General features: G+C 47.3%; 5 protein-coding genes and 2 non-coding genes across 7 annotated transcripts; 3 read left to right on the top strand and 4 right to left on the bottom strand.

The window, feature by feature from the left end:
- Positions 1 to 132: 132 nt before the first annotated feature.
- Trnag-ucc (transfer RNA glycine (anticodon UCC)) lies at positions 133 to 204 on the bottom strand. Its single transcript has one exon. It is a non-coding gene; the product is annotated as a tRNA-Gly (tRNA).
- Positions 205 to 549: 345 nt separating this feature from the next.
- Positions 550 to 623, top strand: Trnan-guu (transfer RNA asparagine (anticodon GUU)). Its single transcript has one exon. It is a non-coding gene; the product is annotated as a tRNA-Asn (tRNA).
- Positions 624 to 1010: 387 nt separating this feature from the next.
- LOC128272953 (UPF0415 protein C7orf25 homolog) lies at positions 1011 to 2398 on the top strand. The gene has a single exon (XM_053010843.1). The coding sequence runs from the start codon at positions 1131 to 1133 to the stop codon at positions 2310 to 2312; it is 1182 nt and encodes a 393-aa protein (XP_052866803.1). The 5' UTR covers positions 1011 to 1130; the 3' UTR covers positions 2313 to 2398.
- Positions 2399 to 3788: 1390 nt separating this feature from the next.
- On the bottom strand, positions 3789 to 8490 carry LOC128272306 (exportin-7-A). The gene is made up of 12 exons (XM_053010087.1): positions 8392 to 8490; positions 6514 to 8312; positions 6307 to 6451; positions 5964 to 6247; positions 5689 to 5879; positions 5395 to 5606; positions 5188 to 5326; positions 5048 to 5125; positions 4451 to 4655; positions 4259 to 4378; positions 4105 to 4192; positions 3789 to 3960 (listed from the first exon to the last, which is right to left on the bottom strand). Exons 1-12 carry the CDS (start codon positions 8392 to 8394, stop codon positions 3952 to 3954), a joined length of 3273 nt encoding a protein of 1090 aa, XP_052866047.1. The 5' UTR covers positions 8395 to 8490; the 3' UTR covers positions 3789 to 3951.
- Positions 8491 to 9950: 1460 nt separating this feature from the next.
- On the top strand, positions 9951 to 11089 carry LOC128272307 (cathepsin B-like). Its single transcript, XM_053010088.1, has one exon. The coding sequence runs from the start codon at positions 10046 to 10048 to the stop codon at positions 11057 to 11059; it is 1014 nt and encodes a 337-aa protein (XP_052866048.1). The 5' UTR covers positions 9951 to 10045; the 3' UTR covers positions 11060 to 11089.
- A 114-nt stretch (positions 11090 to 11203) lies between these two features.
- Positions 11204 to 13256, bottom strand: LOC128272308 (cathepsin B). The gene is made up of 2 exons (XM_053010091.1): positions 13146 to 13256; positions 11204 to 12663 (listed from the first exon to the last, which is right to left on the bottom strand). The coding sequence occupies exon 2, from the start codon at positions 12658 to 12660 to the stop codon at positions 11650 to 11652; it is 1011 nt and encodes a 336-aa protein (XP_052866051.1). The 5' UTR covers positions 12661 to 12663; positions 13146 to 13256; the 3' UTR covers positions 11204 to 11649.
- A 186-nt stretch (positions 13257 to 13442) lies between these two features.
- On the bottom strand, positions 13443 to 19583 carry LOC128272121 (very-long-chain 3-oxoacyl-CoA reductase). Its single transcript, XM_053009868.1, has 5 exons — positions 19184 to 19583; positions 18599 to 19128; positions 15918 to 15964; positions 14656 to 14731; positions 13443 to 14585 (listed from the first exon to the last, which is right to left on the bottom strand). Exons 2-5 carry the CDS (start codon positions 18750 to 18752, stop codon positions 13861 to 13863), a joined length of 1002 nt encoding a protein of 333 aa, XP_052865828.1. The 5' UTR covers positions 18753 to 19128; positions 19184 to 19583; the 3' UTR covers positions 13443 to 13860.
- Positions 19584 to 20763: the final 1180 nt, after the last annotated feature.

The raw sequence follows: 20763 nt of genomic DNA, 5'->3' as shown, positions 1-20763 counted from the left end.
TGCTTAAGTTATTTGAAAAGAAAATAAACCCGACATGTTTGGGATCTTTCATAAACAGATCCAAACAGATCTCCACTAAGCATAAACAAACCCACAGAGCGCGAGACGACACAGTGGTAAAAAAGACTCTCGTGCGTCGGCCGGGAATCGAACCCGGATCAACTGCTTGGAAGGCAACTATGCTGACCATTACACCACCGACGCAAGTTAGCAACGCTCGCTGTCTCAACGGTCAGCCATCGGGTACTCCAGATAATTCCAGCAGGACATCCGTTGGGGGAAAACCAGCGAAATAACGACACGGCTGGACTTGCTACGACATCCAGCAGAACCGGGAGTACGAAACTCGCGGAAAACTGAAACGCTGAAACGTCTTAATTCACAGTCTAAGTCAAAATAAGCTTCTCCAGCATCAACTGTGCAGTTCAGTCTGATGGACTCAGCGATGAGTGGTATCCTTATTCAAAACGATAGCTGTAAATATGATGAATAATTTAAAATGGCATGTTAAATGTTCCTGTACGTCCAGTGGGGATCACTGTCCCATGTGCCTTCGTGGCGCAATTGGTTAGCGCGTTCGGCTGTTAACCGAAAGGTTGGTGGTTCGAGTCCACCCGGGGGCGGTAAATGCACTTTTTTGTTGTAACACACACATATGCACTTTATGTTGCCAGTTGGAATGTGTTAGTCAAATTTTATTCATTGTTGTCCGCACCAACTTAAAGTATCTGTGAAAAAACGTAACCTATTTTCAAAACAATATCAGACCGACCTCGTCGAGTCGAGCATCAACAAAAGCTTTGTGTTTTATTTTTCAATCCCACTGATGCTTAGACTTACGTTGGCTAATGTAAGCTGCAAGATTGCCGATAAAAACTGGATTAAAATGGTTAGTGCTTCATTTTCGCGGGATGGTCGTGTTCCGCTCACCCGTTATTGTAGCAACCTTGCACAACGAACTGCTGTCAAGTGTCTGGACGAAAGCTAAACAAAACAAACGACCAATTCACGCCAGAGAAACTGCCTTGGAACAGCGGGAACATTAATGACTCTGCCCAGCGCCAAAACAGTACGGGAGCCCACAAAAAGGACGCGTGGCCTGCGGCCCCAACCCACGGTAAGAGAATACGATGCAAAGCAATGAGTACACCAGCGAGGAGCTGACGACTCTGGCGCAGCAAAAGATTGATCTCGGCCAGAAGCTACTGGCCGACCTGGCGCCTCGCGATGCGATCGAGGGTGTGAAAAAGATACGGAAGAAAATTAGCCAGGAACTGAAGTTTCTGAACCGCGTCAAGGCCAGCGGGACGGTGACAATCAACCACATCCTCTGCAGCAATCTGACTCACTTCGGGTGTTTGGTCGAGTGTTTGCTCGCAAGTTCCGACGTGAAGCACGTTGACTATCCGCTACCGATCGAGGACCGTGCCTGCCCGCTGCGGGTGGACATCGTGTGCGACGGTGGTGCCACGTGGGTCAAGGTGATTGCCCGCAACCCCAAGTCACTGAGCGATGCCGTTTACGGGCGCACGAGCTATGGTTCGAAATCGATTCTCGAACAAGCGCAAGAGTTCCTGCAAGCGGCCAGCGCCTTCCCGTACATGTTCCGCCCGCCCACGGTGGTGTTTCGCTTCCTGAGCCGCCTAGACGACGAGCTGATCGAGGAGCTGCAGCGCACCGGTATCCGGGTGGTGATCGTAGCGGATGAAACAAGGTCCCCGACCGAGGACCAACGGCCACCGGAAGCGACCGGCTCGGACTGGCAAGAGGAAATTCGGCTGCTAAATGTCGACGTCACCACCCTGATCGCTTACTGCAGCGCGATGACCAACGGATCGGCCCGCTGGGAGTTCAAGCAACCGTTGCTCACCGAGCAGGCTCGCTGGGAGCGGGGCAAACCGGTCAAACCGATCCTGGAGCAGGTGTTCGCCGGGCGGCGATTGATTTGCTGCCAAACGGCGTACGACTCGTTTCACGACATTCTCACGATCCTGGGCGGCGAGCAGGAGAAGGATCGGGCCCGGGAACTCTTCACGCGCATCCAAATACTGCCCGACGTGCCGCTCGAGCAGGCCCCGAAGGAGCTGCAGGCGCTGAAGTTGGGCGGCAAGATACGGCCGCGCAGCCTGCAGGTGTTCGCGTTCGGGCTGTACCACCGCGCTGTGACCGTCACGTCGAACGAGGGGTTTACGCGGGCGGCCAAAATGCAGGGCCTCGAAGTGCCGGTATTCCTGCACGATGCGCGGGCCCTCACGGAGGACAAGGAACGCACTGGCAGGCCGCTGCCGGAGGACGGGTCAGAAACAGCATGACCCGGAAGGAAACCAAACGGAGCATCGATGCAATAATTTATGTTACACTCTAAACGAATCAAAAGCTTAAACACGAACAAATAAACCAAATGAGAAGCAAGTCAAACAAGTGCAAATCGTCAAACGTTCGTTTTTCGCGCTTTCCCGTTTTTATTTTGTATATAAAATCTAATATCGGACAATCGGTTTCCTGTCTTGAACGCTGCGCCACAGGGTGCGCTCTTGTTCTCTCTCTCTCTGCGATGTTTCCTCTCGCCCCTCGTTTTCGCCTGGCCACGGTTTATGGGTGTGAATGTGCGCCAGGGACCGGGGAAAGAAGCGTAGTAACTCTGCTTATGAACTACTTTCTATTTGTTATTTCGATTTTCGCTCTTCGCTACGACAGTCTGCAACCATTTCACGTGACACACGTGCTTCGTAACTTCCTTCGGTTAGAGCGGACACAGATTTGAAAACATTTGATTACTTTTCGTCTTCATCAGTTCGCGCTGCTCGGGCCAAACATCCCCTTCCGCGCTGGGCCGAAGCGTGGCAAAGTAGAAAATGAAGAATTGCTCGGTTGAATAGCGGTCCTCCAGCCCCGGTCTCGTATGGTAAGAACCTGCGGGAGAGCCACACAACACCAGAGGCTGGCTGGAAGCAAATCCGCTGTACAGAACAGGACTTTGGTTCAAACGGACTTCGAACCCCTGTTTTGCGAACGAAGGAACTCTGTTCGCCACATTTGATCAATTGCTACGGAGCGTTTAGAAGTAAGAAAATTGTTCTGGCCATCGTTCTTATTCGTCTTATGCGTATTACTTTCTAGCCGCGTCCGTTCAATCGATTGGAACGTGAAAGAAGTGCCCTCCCAGGGCGATTGGTGACCTCTTGTTAGTTGATTTCGAATCACGAAGAACGCGCATCGAAACACAAATGCACACAGAAAGTGCACCCCACGAAAGTGCATCCCAGGGGACATCCTGAGGGTCACACAGCTGGCTAACCCTCTTGCTTTTGCTAACTGTTCTCTGATTTATGTGCATTGATAGGTAAAATTGAAAACGAAAACGGAACTGTCATAATCAGGTAGACCAGAGTAAATGATGAAAAAGAGAAGAAAAAGAAATATTTTTGCGCCGCCATATTCCAACTGGGAGGCAACAAGCACCAGCGATTGGTGTGGCCCCCACTTTGAACTAGCTAACGATTACGCTACTCTGCGTGTGTTCCGATAAAATCCATTCGCAACGTTCGGATAAAATAGCAACGAAAGAAACGAAAAAAGTAGTAGAAGTAATAGATCTGTCGCCCTATCGCTCCGCTCCTTCGGTATCTCTCATAATTGTGATTATCACAACATTCTGTATGTTTCTCTGCTGTTGGGGCGTAATGTTTCTGATTGCTCGCTAATACAAAAAAAAAAGAATTAAAGAATGCGCTTCTAATATTCCGAATGTGTGTGTGTGTGGGAAAAAACATAATATATCTCCCAGCTAGACAGTTACCACCGCAAGACTGTTATGTCGTCCCATCCGTCTTTTCGGCTCGTCGCGTTGCATCGTCGCATGCCCAATTGCCTTTAAATTTCAAACAGGACCACAAAGTCGCCACCGTCGACGGAATCCACCAGCACGTCTGCCTCCCACGAGTCCTCATTCTAGTCAACCTAGAACCGGCAGCAGATACGGAGCGGACAAAACAGATGAAAGAAAGGAATTAAATAAAGTATGGGCGGGCGCACTACAATCACTAATAGAGAGCAACTAGCACGGGGCTAGGGGCTAAAGGCTGGGGTTTATTAGAGAACTACCATTTCGTTTGGCGAAGGATTGGCTTGTGTGCTGATCTTGAGGCATTCGTTGATATCACGACGGAACTGCGAAAGATTTTGAGTGAATCTGTAAAGACAAGGTAATTTAGTCAAACTTCATTCCAAATGCAACCAGAACAGACGCTCCACATACTTGTCTCGGTTCCGATTTAACAGGTTTCGTTCGATGCCGTCCATTAGAATGTCGAATAGCCGGGCCATAGTTGGTTGTTTGTCGACGGACTGCGACTGAATAACTGTCTCGCGTATTTGTCTGCAAACGAAAGGTGTATAGGCACAGTGAAAAGAATTGGCACCCTCGACGTGTTGAGTGCGTATTTCTTACCGGAAGTAATCTTCATACAGCAGTATCAGTACTAGCAGTGGCCGCGACATGGACCACTGGTGTTTGCACTCTTCGAACATCACAATGTTCATCATGGTCGACAGCAAACCCTGCAGGATCTCCGGGTGCATTTTGATCACCTTGAGGAACATGTTGTTTTCCGGCGGCACACCCTGCCGGAGTTTCTTGTTGGGGAATGTGGACACTGCGAAAGAAATGCGTGCAGGCGCTCATTATCGTACGATTGCTAACAGAGACTTGAACAATCTTTGCCATTTAGGGCACAGGGACTTAATACAGGGACTTGGGGACTTAATACAGAAGGTTCCTTAGATTTTTTTTACTTATTTATACATTTTACGGCCTTCCGATGTTTAAGCGCATTTAACAAACACTAAAACCAATTGGTTCTTCAAAATGCAACATTCAATATACAGTATATCCAACTCGTTATGCACCCTGCGCCGCATATTATATGGGAAATTAGTTTTATGTATTTGTAAATTTTAATCAAAAGAAAACAATTTAATTCTCAGCGCAATTGGTAAAAAACAAACCAGATATTGTCTACGAATTCATCAATTCCGTTTCGCTTACCTTTCAGTTGCATTTGCTTAAAAATGTACGTCACAATGTGATCTAACGTTGAGCAACAACCGGAACACACCAGGGCCTCTGTCAGGGGAGATACAACACGAATAAGTTGACGGAACACAGACACTCTCGGCGTGACATACCTAAAGCATTCAACCCCTGTGATATGCTCTCGAGAATGTACAGAAACAGTGGTGGCTCGAGCGTGGAAAGATAAGAGATATGATCCTGTGCCAAACACTCGATAATGGTGTAGTATGACAGTGACAGCTTCGGATAAACCTAGAGGGAGGAGAATGTGTTACAATTGGTACCATTCCGTCGGACCGGTTCCCCTTCGTGGGACGCACCAAAATCTCCTCGTGCGGGATTGTTAGGATCAGTTTGGCGGTCATGTTTAGCACATTGTCGAGCGCACTGTCGCCGTACAGCTTGAAGACGCCAAAGTTGACATAGTAACCGCCCAGGATGGCCTTTAGCATCTGGAAGCACACCGAGATGCCTTTGAGCTTCATTGGGTACATCTGCTCCTTGGACACGTTCAGCGAGAGAATGCTTTCACCTGAAGAAAAACGGAAGATGAAAGGTCTGAGTATGCGGCGCTCTGTCTAGCGTGTTGGTAGGTCACAAGAGACGGCACGTACCATAGCAACAGATCAGTTTGGACGTTTCCCGAAAAAGTAGGATGCCGTTGGGACTAGAGACATCGAACTGCAATCGCTGCGAGCGGTTGTAGACCAGTTCGGTGAAGAGCTTCAATACCGGCGTCGTTACCGTTGGATCGTGTGCCCATATTTGCACCGCACGGATCAGGATGGGCGAATATTCCGGGTAGCTGCACGTGAAACGGAAATCAAACGGTTAATTGCATGGCTCTTGATCTTGCCCCCCCCCTGACGACGCGGCTCTTCCTAGTTACATCCAATCGAACAGCATCATGTAGGGCATCTTTGCGTTAAAGGCCAAAGCCAGGCCTCGGAGATCACGTGACAACCCGATCAGCTCCTTTTTTGACTCCTCGCTCGGGAAGTTCATCATGATGATGTTCTCGATCGTGTGCGTCAGCGGCATCATGAAGGTGGTGAAGCGTTCGACGTCCTCGCCCAGATCGACCATCAGCAGGCGGCCGAGGCAGGTGTAAAACATGCTGCGGCAACGCGACGCCGCCACGGCACCCGAACCGAGGAACGAAAAGTGTTGGCGCTGCCCACAAGTAAATGGTAGATTGCGACACAGACACGGAGACCCAGTTCCTCACTTACCGTACGATTGTTTAACATAAACTGTATCTCCTCCAGCTTGATGAGCTTCCTAACCGAGGTACATATTAGCGTTAAATCGCTCAACAGGGCGAGCGTTTTGCGTAGCACCTGCTCCGAGTGGCCGAGATATTTCAGGTTCGTAATGCTGCGCAAACGGAAACGGAATGGATTAGCGATTGGCTGCGCCAGCGGCGATCGAGAACTCACATTTTCCGACTGGTAATTGTTAGCATAGTCGTATCGTCATCACCGACTCCCAGAACCTCCGACAGTCGCGGAAACATCTTCTGCTTCTGCATGTGCTCGGTGATGTAGATTTTGCGCACATGCTCCAGGAAGAACATGAAGGCCAGCTCGAGCTTCTCGCAGCCACACTGCAGCAACCGTGAATCGGTCATCCGCATAAGCTGCAACACCCGAATGATCATGTCTCCCTCGAGCACGTTGTGATCGTCGAAGCTGTACGCGATCCGACCACCGATCGACGCCCCGATGATGTACACCAGCCACGTCAGCTGGCCCTCGCACACCTGCAGCTCGATGGGATTGACGGTGCCCTGCGTCGTGTTGGTCAGCACGTCCTGGTAGCGTGTGGCCGTCTGATCGAACAGCTGCACCAGCAGGGTGCACGTTTTATCGTACTCGCAGCGACCGATTGTCGAGAACTGATCCAACTGCTGCTGCACCATGCCATGGTCGTCGAGCGGATCGTCCATCCCTTCGCTGATAATCATCGGCACGGCGTCGAGCTTCGAAGTGATGAACGCCTTCGTCACCTCGGGCGTGTACGTTTCCAGAAAGTGCGGCTCAGTCGTTTTCACGTACGGCAGCGACGCAATGAGCCGCTGCCAAAGCGACAGCAGGTAGTGAATGCTGTTCGGGGCCGATTGCCACATCTGCAGCGACTGTACGGTGAAGTTGGCGATCAGTTGAATCGCCTCGGGATAGTTTTCCACGGTGACCAGTTCGCTTAGCTGGTAGTTTGACTTGAGGCGGGCCAGTAGTCGACAGAACTCGTGGTAGTTTTCCGGGTCGCTCAAACCATGTGATGTCTTCAGAATGTCCGTCGTACCCTTCACCAGCTTAGTTAGAAACTTGATGCGCTCCGGATTGCTGAATATCGTCCGGCGAATGGAGGTGATCTGCACGAGACAGGCGAGGGCCAAACTGGAGAGACGGGCCGGCAACACGTGGTACAGATCGAAAAACAACTTCAGCGAGTCCGACTCGGAGTCGAGAAAGGCCGGCCGCCAATTCGTCGGTATCTGCACGGCTGAAATGTCATCCGATGACTCGTCCGCCGTCGCACCGATAAAGTCGAAGCTCAGACAGTTGCGGGCCAGCTCGAGCAGGTGCGTAAACAAACCCTGCTGCGCTTCGTCGGGGTACTTGAGATTTTTGCACATATTATCCTTGGCCTGGCTGAGCAGCGAACAGGCGAGAATGAAGATGTCGTACAGCTTCGAGTCCAGGTAGAGGCACGCGATTCGCCGCTGCTTGAGCGTGTTGAGATTTCCCGCCGTTTCTGACTGCTGGTTCATTTCCACCGTCAGCTGCGACAGGATCTGGACGCCGATCATGCAGTGCTCGACCGAGCCCCCGAGGAACTCTTTCACGTCCTGCAGAATGTTCTGGAACACGAGCTCCCGCTCGTGCATGTCGATCCAGCACAGCTTCGTGATCTTTACCAGTAGCGACACGAGCGCTTGGATCACGAACGACTGCAGATTGGGCCGGTTGGCCAGATACGTTAACACATAGTTGCGGATGTCGACACGCTGCTGTATGCGCAGCACTTGGATGTTTTTCGTCACCAGCTTGGTCAGGGTGGTGGTGGCCAGCAGTTGCGAGTAGCTCGAATCGGCCCGATCCAACAGTATCTGGCACTTGGAGAGCGCGTCGCTGTCTTCCTGGAACAGGTAGAGCGCCTTTTCGGCTTCGGCGCACAGCTGAGCGTCCTGCGATTCGTAGAACTGCTTACAAAGTATCTCCAATTGTTCCACTTCCTGGAAACGAAGAGAATGAAGTAAAACAAAAACACAACCGACAGTTATCGTACGATGCACGATCTACTGGACAGCTTACCATGGTGGATGCCCTCGGAAGTACTCGCTAAGGGGACAACACTCGGAAGGAAAGGTTCTGTGTTCCTGTTGGTGGCCGGAGTTATGTTTGTGCTGTGAAGTAGAACCGAAGAAGCACAATACACCGTTTAGGGCACACGGGACGTGGTAAATCAACGTTTCTTTGCAAGCCGACTTCCTGCGTTCTGCCGTTACATGTTTACGCGTGCATAAGGGCAGGGTAATTAATAAGAAAGAACCACATATTCCCGTGGCCAATATGCGCGGATGACAATACGCTTTCTCTTTCTCTCTCTCGCACTCATTGGTGGTTGGATAAAACAAAAAACACGACTCTTTCACATCACATAAACAAAGCGGCCACAGTTTTCCAAACATCATAAACGGCATAATTCCGCACCCTTGTCGATGTGTGCGCATTCATCTACACCGCCGAGAGCAGAGCACGCGTCCCGTCTCCCCTGGGCCCGACTGTAAACGAAAACAAACCGCGATCTCTCCGCGGCTGGCGGTCATCCGTGGTAGCCGAGAAACCGGTGAAGCTATCCACTCGCTGTTTTTGTGGTCTACCGGCGGCGAGGGCACGCGAAAAGAACCAATAGACTCGTTACCTAGGGATGCTGTGTAATGACAGTTGACAACGACGCAGCGACGGGCACAAACAATGGTACGCAAATGAGGGAACAAAACCGGGCACCACCACCTTGGCGGCTTTGTCAAATGGTGAAGTAACAAACTGCTGCTGGCCTCACCGACAAAACAAACGCCTACTGAATTCAGTCCCGCATGCCGGCCTGTTTTGACAGTACCGAAGTGTGCAAATGCTACCGGGCGCTATAATCCTCGCTGTGGACGTATCGTTCGGGACAATAAGATCATTTCTCCACGTTTTGGGCCACTATGTGCACTTCTTTTTCTCTACTACCTAATACCTACACCTAAATGGCGTTACTCCCCATCGAACTCAGGAGTGCGCGACACACGACCACCGATATCCCGGCGCGATTTGCAACCTTGGCTGCCGGCCTGCACAATTTGGTGTGACCCGTTGCCTGGATCCAATCCGAACGCCTAGCAGTGTGGTTTTTGGCAATAAGTTGTGCCGTGACTACAACTTTCGTGTTCGCTTTGCTTTTCTTTTCCTTTCGCATCACAATAATCATCAACAGTGCGGCACAAATTTTGCAGACACCGACGACGACCTGTCGCCCAATGTCGACGCTATGTCGACGCTATGTCGACGGGGCCTAAGAATTCTAAATTAGCAACGGTCAAAAATGTATCACGTTAAAAAACATTATCACTCTTAAAACAAGATACATTTTTTGCAATACAAATAGGTTTGGAAAATGATTCAGGTGATTAATAAAAACCTTGCCTCGAAATGCTTTCTTTCTGGTATAGATGGATCGTTAGTGCGCACAAATACAACAAGAGTCATAATCAAATTTTTGCATCAATTGCAATCGCCCGCCCGATTCAGAGATTTAAAAACAGACAGGATTTTGACCCGCTTTATTCGATTGCAAACACTGATAACAGATTCGAATCATCATCATCATGGTTCAGTGGCTTTGAACAGCCGATGCAGTAAAGCCATATTCGTTTGATCGCTGGGAGTGAGTAGTGGAGTGCACAAGGCTGCTCTCGGAAACATGGAGATCCGCGCAGTGAATTTATCCGTGCTGCTGATTTTCGTCGCAGCGGCGTTCAACGTTTTGGCCGAGGAAAGACACGGGCAGGATCCTTTTAATGACGACTTTCTGCGACGAGTGTTGGCACGTGCGCGTAGCTGGAAACCGGACGTGAACTTCCGGGCGAACATCCACTATCACGCCTTCCGCTCGTTGGCTGGGATAGGTCCCAGCACGACTGGATTTAGGGTGCCGATCATGCATTATGACTACGTTTACGACATCGACATTCCGGAGTCGTTTGATTCTCGTGACCATTGGCCCGATTGCGAGTCGTTGCGAGAAATACGCAACCAAGGAACGTGCGGATCCTGTTGGGCCGTCGCTGCTACCAGTGTAATGTCCGATCGTATCTGCATCCATTCGAATGCTACCATCAACGTTGCGCTAGCAGCCGAAGATCTGATGGGGTGCTGCGTCAACTGTGGAAACGGATGTAACGGAGGGTTTCTTGACGGTGCCAGTTTCCAGTACTGGGTTGATGTGGGGCTAGTGAGCGGTGGAGCGTATAACTCAACCGATGGATGCAAACCGTACCCCTTCAAACCATGCCTGTATCCATTCAGTGATTGTCACCAAGAAGAATCGCCCAAGTGCCGGCACCATTGTGTTCGAGGAGCGGATCGTCGATACACCAAGGATAAGCTGTTTGGCCGCACCGCGTACAGTGTTCCGCGCGATGAGCGTGTGATAAGGTACGAGATCATGACCAACGGACCGGTCGAAGCGGGATTCGATGTCTACGAGGACGTCTTTCTGTACAAATCCGGAGTGTATCGGCATGTGTTCGGAAAGCAAGTTGGCAAACACGCGGTGCGCATCATCGGGTGGGGCCGCGAAGGTGGGCTGCCGTACTGGCTGATTTCCAACTCGTACGGCGAAGATTGGGGTAACCACGGATACTTTAAGATGCTCCGCGGGACTAACCATTTGGGCATTGAGTCAAAGGTGATCACGGGCCTACCGCTTGTATGAGATGCAATTGACTAGCCAATAAAGCGTGCGTATCGGAAATTTACTTCATTCGATCTACATCCGAAAGGAATCTAACATAAATGTCGCTGGTCAAAAGATTATAATTATGTGTTAAATAATATTGTGAATTTTAATTTATTCATAACCCCATTTCATGAATGTATAAACCTAGTTCCACAATGCTAATAACCTGTAGAAAGAAGTGTGAGCCCTCCAAGAGGGAGAATGTTGTTGCGTTCCAAATGTTGTAGAAACGATATCTGGTAAAGACGGACCATATTTTGTCCATTGTGATTATGGCTGTGTTACCTCTTATCTGTTAAACAGTGACGAGCCAAAAATGAGTGAGAATAATGTACAGAACAACAATGATGCGAAGTAATGACCGGCTGTCTGTTGGCCGTAGTAAGACTACTTTTAACCTTCAAACTGAAACACATTTAACCATTTTATTCAGTGTTTAACTATGTTACAAGTACACGTTACAATGTTTTCTTTTAAAGGGCGGGAATTCCTACCTTCTCTGTCCTTGGAATGTGTATTGCAAGTGCCCTGTAAAAAGGCTGATAAACAATTGCCACTTCTCCATCTCACAACTTTGGCAAACCCGCCGAGATCGAGCTTTCAATGCCGAGATGGTCCTCGCCACGCAAAATCTTGAAGAAACCATTATCACCCCAATCGCTGTTCCACGAGTTGGCAATCAGCCAGTACTTGGTGTCATTTTCGACGCCCCATCCGAGGATACGAATTGCGTGCCCTCCGAGCATCTTGCCCGTAACGTGCTGGTAAACACCATCCTTGTAGTTCAATAGATCTTCGTACACCGTAAACGCGCCCTCGACTGGCCCGTTTGTCATGATCTCCTTACGAATCTGGTCTTCATGACGATTGATTGAGTAGGACTTGGCTCCATATCGCTTGTCCTTCGCATACGGCACGCTGTAGCTGGCCTGACACTTCTTGTTGCACTTGGGGGTCTTGCCGCCTTCTCCCTCGCACGATGGACGTGTACCGTTGACGTGATGCTCGCAGGGCGCAATCTCGTACGGACGACAGCCGAGATTGGAGCCGTAGGGTCCGCCACTGACCAGGCCCTTGTGCACCCAGTAGCTCCAGGCCGCTCCCGGGAAGCCTCCGTTGCAACCGAAGCCGCATGTATGACAACACGATACGAGGTCATCGGCGGAGAAGCGGAAATGCACTTGGCCACCGGAAGCGATGCAAACACGATCAGACATTGCTTCAACGGCTCCGAAAGCCCAGCACGAACCGCATGATCCCTGGTCTCGAACCTCGCGGATTGTGGGACAGTTTGGCCACTGTTCACGCGAGTCAAAGCTTTCAGGCAAGTCGTCTCCGTCTGAGAGATCGTGCAGGTATTCCGGCTCACGGAACTTGTACGCATCCGGATGCACACCCATCAGCCCGCGAATGTAGGTGAGCGAAGAGTCCGGATGAAAATTTTGACCCGCCCGCCAAGTCGTTGCTCTTGTGTTGATTTCTTCAATGAACTTGTCCGATAGTGCGTACTTTTTGTCACGGGCAGCGGCGGTTCCAGAAACCACCGCCATTGCCAGCAGCGCCAAACGAAGCAACATATTCTAGAAATAAAGCCGAGGTTGGGTTGTTATTGTTGATTGGCTTACACGGTCGTAAGACTACGCAGGCCTCGGTGATAGTGGCGTATCATCATCAGCAAAGGGGCAAAGTTATCAGAATGCAGGAAGAAAAACAAAACATGCCCTACGCTAGGAGCCCAAACAGGGATGAATTCCTTTAGTAGCCATTTTATTTGCAGCGAAACCGAATCGAACAAAGAAAAGATGGCACAGAGTCCAAAGGTAGCAATGGTGATTTGCATTTTGCAAATTAACAAGGTCACAGAGGATTTCAATTACAGAAGTTACGCTTTCGTGGGAACGGCATAACTTTAAGCCGCACAGAAACTAAAATTTGTTAAGCTACGTAAAAACTAAACAAAGGGTCTTCTCAAAATGAATGAACAAACAAGCTTATACAAATGTAATAATCAAGTGAAGGACTTTTCTGCTGTTCGCTATAGTATTCACTATAAAATACTTACGTTTATTTTACGAACAACCACTTTATTGGCTTCTTCGGAAGACGCAGTAAATTAGGCCACGAACAGAACACAGAAACAATTTACGTCCTTTCCCGAAGATTGCTCAGCTCGAAATGATAATACACAAACAGCTGCTGGAAAGTGCTCGACTGTCCCATGACGCATCAGTACTGTCAGAGCACACCACTCTGAAGATTACAACTTCGATGGTTTCTGAAGTCGGTTTAATTTCGTCGGATGGTTTCAAATTAACCATCACAACGCAGAAGTAATATTTGAACAAAGAACGCTAACAAATGATGGACAAACAATTGCATTAATATCGTGTACGTTTGACAATGGAAATGCACTGCTATATTTTCACAATCAAGAGGTAATCTTAAACGATCGAATTCCTCAGTCGCTCTGTTTCACTAAAGGCAAAAAACTAACATAAATTCAGTTCTTTCCTACCGCAACTTTACGCAAACTATGCTCTGCTCAGACTAGCGATGGTAGCGTTAGGTGAAACTGTAAATGCCCTTAATAAACATGGGTGTTTTGTCGATTGCTATCGATCGTGTTTTAACTTATAAACATCTAAGAGACTAAGCTATTCCTGTACCGATACACCAAGATCGGCAATTAGTGGGAATATCTATGCAACCGTAGCTTTGCAATCAAACTCTTGGTCGATCAAAATAACACTTTATCGCTTCGTAAATAACTAACTAACTTATGAAGATCCAGCAGGCTTCGTTAATTCCGCGGTTTCACCACCAGTTCGTGATGCTGTTGTGGCGGAGGATTTCTTCATCGCTCGAGCCCGAATGTTTTGCATCGTGTTTAGTGTTATCTTTTCCATCAAGCGCGGTGAAATGAAGCTCAACAGATTGATGGCCAGCTCGAGCAGGGCGTGCGGAAAGTATCCCGTAGTTTGTCGCGTATGACCCAGGGTGTTGATAGCGTTTGCTACAAACACTTTCGGTGCACAGGCCATCCAGGTGCTCTTGCGGATCTTCGACATGTTGGTTGCTACCGGACCCGGAAGCACGGACTGGACCACGATGTTATGTTTTGCATACTCGGAGGCCAAATCTTCGCTCAGCTTGTCCATGTACGCCTTCGAGGCGGAATAGACGGTTAGAAGCGGTGCAGGTATGACGGCCGAAAGGGAGGAAATGTTGATAACCACCCCGGCATGCCGGGCTACCATTCCGGGCATCACGAGCTGACACATGCGCGTCACCGAGAGAACATTACAGTTGAGCAAGTTATTGATCAGCTTCTCGCTATCCGGAAGCTCAAGGAGATACTCGGGATTGGCGTAGCTCATTCCGACATTGTTAACCAGCACACCGATATCTAGGTTCTCGATCCGAGACCGGATCTTTTCGTAAATTTCAGCACCCCCCGTAAAGTCGGCATCGATCACCATCGTTCGCACCTTATACTCCGTTTCTGCAAGGACAAACAGGGAAGTAAACAGTTGCATTAAACTAGAAAGACTTGGCGCCATCTTCTATCTTACCTATCTCTTTGGCCACATCTTCAAGCTTCGAGAGCGTTCGACTGACCAGAATCACGTTGAGGCCCTTTTTGGCGAGCTGCAAACGAAAAGTAAGAAAATGTTTAACAATTCTGTGTTTATTATTTCCGATCATAACTTAAATTTCTCTTCCTTAATACATCGTCAACCCTGCGCTCTCAAAGGTAAACTTATGGGACGTTATCAAAGAGGAAAGCTGATTAGAAACACAGAGGACCAAAATGGGTGTCATTCATAGATGATGATGAGTTAAGTCATTTAAAAAAACAACTCTCGATCAAACACATTACTCATGATCGTGTTCAGCCTAAGGCCTTATGGACAGCCGCGATCGTTACGTTTTTTGTCAATGTTGATACGAAACGGCCATACATCCATCTTATTGTTGGATTGCTAGCGGGTGGCAACAAAACCGCGAAAACGGCGATCTAAAAAGTGCCCGATTGTGAAAGATTTCGCTATACTCATACTAACTAAAATGTTAAATCCGCTTTTTCAGTCTGGCTTAGTCACTGAATACACACAATTCCAACCCTCAAGGGTTTGTGCGCTGATAAAGATTTTGCTTTTCTTCCTTTATTAGTTTTTCTTGCAGACTTCATGTTTTGCTGTTTGAGTTGAAGATAAGCCAACTGTTAACTGTTCCTGGGTTGAGCTGTACATTCCCATTCCGCCCAAAAGTTGATTGATCAAAGCACGATAGAAAAGCATAAAATTTGGCAAGAAAACACAATGTTAAAAAAGGAACAACTAATGATTTACGCGTTTACTTTATATGAGAGTTTTTTGTGTGTTAAAAAGGACGCTGGCTTCAGACCTAGTGAAGTAAATGATAAGTACACCGTATCCATCGCCGAAATCCAAGTCGAAAAAGAAACACTGACTTCGAAACTGATTAGTAATCGAAACACACGCACTGCCCTCGATTCGCGGGGTCAGTGACGAAACACAACAGTGCCGATGTTATTTGAATTGGGTATCTCGAAAAAGAGACACTCCCTTAGCACTTGACGATGTTTAACGGTGAAAACTAGTGGGTAAAGAAAGACAGCATACGGGTGTCGGTTGGCACTCGCTCATGGTGACTGGTGGATTACCGGCCATCACGTTTGTAAACTTGACTTTTGCGACGTCAGCCTGTTGCTCGTTCCGCGTTCCAGTGGATGCAATATGCATCGCTGGACGTATTGAGTATACAGCAACGTTGACTTCCTTGAATATTTACAGCCCCCTCTCCAACTTACCGCTTGAGCATACGCTTTTCCTATGCCATCGGTGGCCCCGGTGATCACTGCAAAGATACGTGGAGAAGAACTATATTAAATATGAGCAGAAAAGTGGTACCAACAGAAGGACTTATAAGCTTATTTCAGACATTTTGACGCGGTTCCTGTGAGGTCGGATCGGAACAGGATTGGTAACTAGTCACTGACTTAAACCGAACCTTGAGTACGAGTAGAATGTAGGAAGTACCTGGCCAAGCAAGTTATACCGCCAGTTATAGCATCCTTGACCGTCGTGATCCTTTTGCGGACGGTCGAAGGGGTGCGTCTGAGACAAGAGGGTGAAATGGTCGTAGTTGTAAGGTTAAAATGACCCCATTGGCATCGATAGTGATACTGTGCAACGAAGGTGTATGGAGTAATTACGAGGGTATCCAGGCGATAGGGCGGATTCCAGCTGTGATGATGAAGGGCGCAACGATTGCTCACTCATAGCGAACACGCGCCAGATTATCTCATTTGATTAGAAAAAAAGCAACGATCGACCATCAGGTGTAGTTGCGTGGGAATAGATTACAGACCCGGCAAATGCAAAGCTCTCATCAAGAGAAGTGTGGTTTTTTAGCTAGTTTCGCTGCACGCCAACACGGAACGATCTTGCTTCTCAGCAATCGATCAGTTCTCTCCTTTGCCGGGCAGTGTGAGTTTCTCGCGGTTCGCACCGCGGAGGTTTCAATGTCAACAAGTAATGCACTTGCATGCCTTAGGTCAGCTATGTTTTCAGTAGAGAACTTGAAACAGTTACTCTCATCCCCAACGAGGAAAGGTATATTGAACTATTAATTTTTTTTCAATTGATGCCTTATGTCCGTAATGTTTGTATAACTTGGGTTTTTTGCGGATAATTTTGCGGTTTTTACACAAAATGACGTTAAGGGTCGTGACGCGCGACTCCCGCGGTAAGAAGCGTAAAACTTCTCGTAGAACTAATAATTGATTGAATCCTACACTGACAAAAAATCCCACAGGAAGCACATTTTGTTTATCACTCTTTTAAACGACGCCATCGCGGGAGGAGCGTTCTTAAGTGGTTTGTTGACTTTTCGAATATTCAAATGATGCTTTTCTCTCACCTTACGTGATGGACACTGAGTGAGGGCTTGAGAAACCCTAGCGTCACGGCTTGACGCAATTACTTTACACACAATTCTTCCTTTCCGTTTGTTGGTGAAAAAAAAACTAATCACTTAACGATTTGTGGTTCGAAAACGATTTAACTAATATTGATGCTTTTGACTCGGTTGGCAATGTTTTTTGTTCCATTATCCTAAACTTAACAACATGAAAACGGTGACTGTACATAACCGAAGTATTTATAGTATTTAAGCATTGCGAATTGGTTAATTTAGAGGTTTCAAATTTAATGACTGACGTTCGCATGACTCAAAAACAACAACCATTTACGAATCGTGCGTGGTCCCAAAAGAAGAGCTAAACCGGTTTTCATATCACTGAACCTGCTTTTCCGTCGAACAACTTTCTTTTTCCCCCAAAAATCACTCAGCGCCGCAGGCGCTTTAATACAGACTACTAGGATTGTTATTTTGTGAAAGAAAAAACCGGCAACCATCGTTGGGATCACGTAATCTGCCGATGTTTTGTTGTACTGGTAAAGTTTCGAATTTCATTAGTTTCGTAACCCCTTCCGTTGCGTTCGCACTGGAACCGATTGAAAATGGAAGTTTCAAATGTGGAGGAAGTGGAGCTTGCAGAGACTTATAGCAGGCATCTTAGCTGGTAAAAGTTAGGGCCCCTGTAGTTGGGGGGGTTTTATTGATTCGGTTACTTAAGAAAGGAATAGCGAAAGAATACTTGAAACAAATATCCTTTCTCTTAAACCAAACAGGACAATTAACGGAAATTTCGAAGTAACTTTAGAGGATAATCGAAAAATAAAAGGCTTTCTCAACATCTCAAAAATTAGGCAAGGTTTGGTAAATATAATATTTCCCTTCCAAGACGCAAATGGCGTAGTCAAATCAGTACCTCTAGGAACCAATCGAAAATCAAAACAAAATCGCACGTTCCCGTTCGAAGCTCGAAAAACTGGTTTCTATTTTATATAGCGGAATTCAGGAAAGAAGGATCGAAAAAACATATCGTAAAACCCGACTACGTAGTGGGTTCTGTAACCCCACAATCCGGTCACATATGAACCGGTATTTGGAAGATTTTGTAAAAGATACTCGTTGCATAAAAATATGACACTTTATGAACCATTTCTAAACTTTCTACAATGCAAAATTAATTATTCGATTGGCATCCGCAACTGAACGGGGCGAGCATGTTATGCAACATGTTTGTTCGGAATATTAGAACAATTTTCAACTTTCCTCTATTTGATTTTTTCATGACTCTCCAAACGCTGACCGGTTTTTGCCATGCACTATTCCAGATGCAACTTAGGGATTTTGCGTCTCATTTCTTTCTGGAATCAAGGACCCCAATTCCAACTGAGCCGGTGTCGTCAGTTTTTGCGAATTTAGAATGCCGCTGGTGAGGTTTGCCGAACGGAAATAGAAACCAGTTCCAGCAATAATAACGCCCCGATTGTTAAAGGCGATCGAAGGAGAGGTCTGGGGACTGAACGACCGATTGCTGTTTACTACGCACTATGATCCTGTCCCGCGTGTGCTACTTACATGCCCATTCGCCAAGTTTTTTCAGATTGATACGGCAACCGAAAACTTTCGGACCGATGAGGTTCTGATAGACCCACGGCACCACCTTTCGCAGTATAAACAGCGACACCAGAACCGCACTGGTGCTCCCCAGAACGCCGGAAACGGTGACCATTTTGGTGCTTCGATTGGTGGCCGCTGCCGTCTTTTAGCACCTCACCAGAGGGCACCAGAAGTTGCTATGCAAATTAACACACACGGCGAAAGCACGTCGGATTCTAATGAATGCTCCACTGGTAACTTTCACACTAGCCGGAACGGCACACAACGCAATAGCAATGCCGCGAAAGATTCTCCTTATTGACCGGGGGAATAAATGACCGGACCGAACGCGGAACCTGAACACAGAACACGTCCGTCGCGCCGAGGTGTAAACGATGAATAAACGCCGATCGCAATCGTTGTTGGCACCGGAGTGACGCCGCTTTCCAAGGCGTTGTGTGCACTGTGCCGGCCGCCCGCTTGTCGTTGTGTAAGTGCTGTGGAGAAAACTGAAATGGAATTTTTGTTGATAAGCTTCACAATGTGGCTGGTCATGCTACTAACCTTTTCGGTAGGCACACTAGTAAACGTTCGCAGGCCTAAACAGCAGTGACATTTACAAACCCTGGCGGAGAGTGTGTCGATTGGTCTGGTTCACGCGGATATTCCAATGACTGTGTTTCATCACCGAAAAATTCGTTCAACTTTCTCGCCACAACACGGCGTGCTGGGAAGGGGTTGAAGCTTTGTCCGAGGTGCAGGGCTTGATGAGTAGGTTGATGTTTTCCGTTTCGTTTGCTTTCTCCTCTTATTTCTTTTCCGCTTTCCGAACACACAACAGACCACAGGGTGTACAGGGCAGAGTGAGAAGTGATTCGTGTGGTTTTCACGCAGTCAACGCAACAATGGTGCTGTTTTGTTTTGCTTTCCACTCAGAAAGTGAAAATAATCTCTGGTTTGGATCTTGATTGCAGCAGCGAATGACGACGAGGAAAAAGGGTTTGACAACCAGCATATTTGTTTTCACCAATTATACCCCCCTATTATCATTCTCTAATTGAGTACTCGAACGTTAGAGTGAACACACTAAGGGAGAAAGCAAAATACAGCAAGAGAGAAGACAGAAAGTGACAGCTATAGCAAAATGAACTCAAAATGAATGATCGAGTGAACGTTCGAGTTTCATAATAAGGGGTATGTAGGGTTTGGTGAAATGGTGGTGAAATGGTGAAAACATAAGTTTTCAAACAAATTAATAATTATCGGTTGCAAATTGTCGTATAACCTTGAAAAGGACATTAATTTTACGAATGTTAGATTGTAGTAATAGGGTATCCGTTCAAGTAGGAATAGGAGAACTATACAAAGGTATTTATTCCAGCTGCCTTGTAAGGTTATATTTTCTTTTTAGAGACGGAATGGACGGCTCCTCTAAGGCAATGGGAGTTTGGTTTTTTTATTTCACCGCAGTACTTGAAAACAATCCATTTCAAACGCATGATTGAAAACTATGATAGATACGTGGTGGCGAAAAAACTATGCGAGCTTATTCCTCTTAAGAAGAAACGATCAAACATAATTACTTGCGGCCCTTACATAACTCATGCTACGATGTAAGTGGCCTTTTCTGCCTTTTCCGTTTTCCTGCGTGCATGCTGGCGGCATGCTGTGAGACCGGTAAAACAAGGTACCATTTTCCGCATTTTCATTGAACTTGATCTACTGACCTCGAATGAATGCTGCGCGCTGCTATGCTGCGGCAAAACCCGTTAGCGCAGGCGAATACGAAAATGAATGTTAAAAGAGAACGGTATAAGTTCAACGAACCCGCGGCGCGTTTCGCTTTCATTCGCCGCGGCTCAGTCCACTGTGAGGAGTTTGTATGAAATAGGCGGACATATTTGGTTTTAGGAAGAATCTAGGAACTTTTTTCAACGTTTTTGTTTTCTTTGCACGTGTTTTGATTAAACTCAACGTTTTTTGTGTAATACACGCGTTAAAGTATGATAAATAACATTTTATTTTTATTGATCCTCGAAATCATTATTAAAAATCATACAAACGTTTGCTGCACTTTGTAACTTATTTTTTTATTGTGAAAAGAACCATTTTTACCATACAAATTTTACAGATATTTTATTCAT

Source organism: Anopheles cruzii, chromosome 3 (genome assembly GCF_943734635.1).
Source record: "Anopheles cruzii chromosome 3, idAnoCruzAS_RS32_06, whole genome shotgun sequence".
Lineage (NCBI taxonomy): Eukaryota > Metazoa > Arthropoda > Insecta > Diptera > Culicidae > Anopheles > Anopheles cruzii.
Note: the sequence above shows the minus strand (reverse complement) of the source record. Positions and strands in the feature narration are given on the sequence as shown.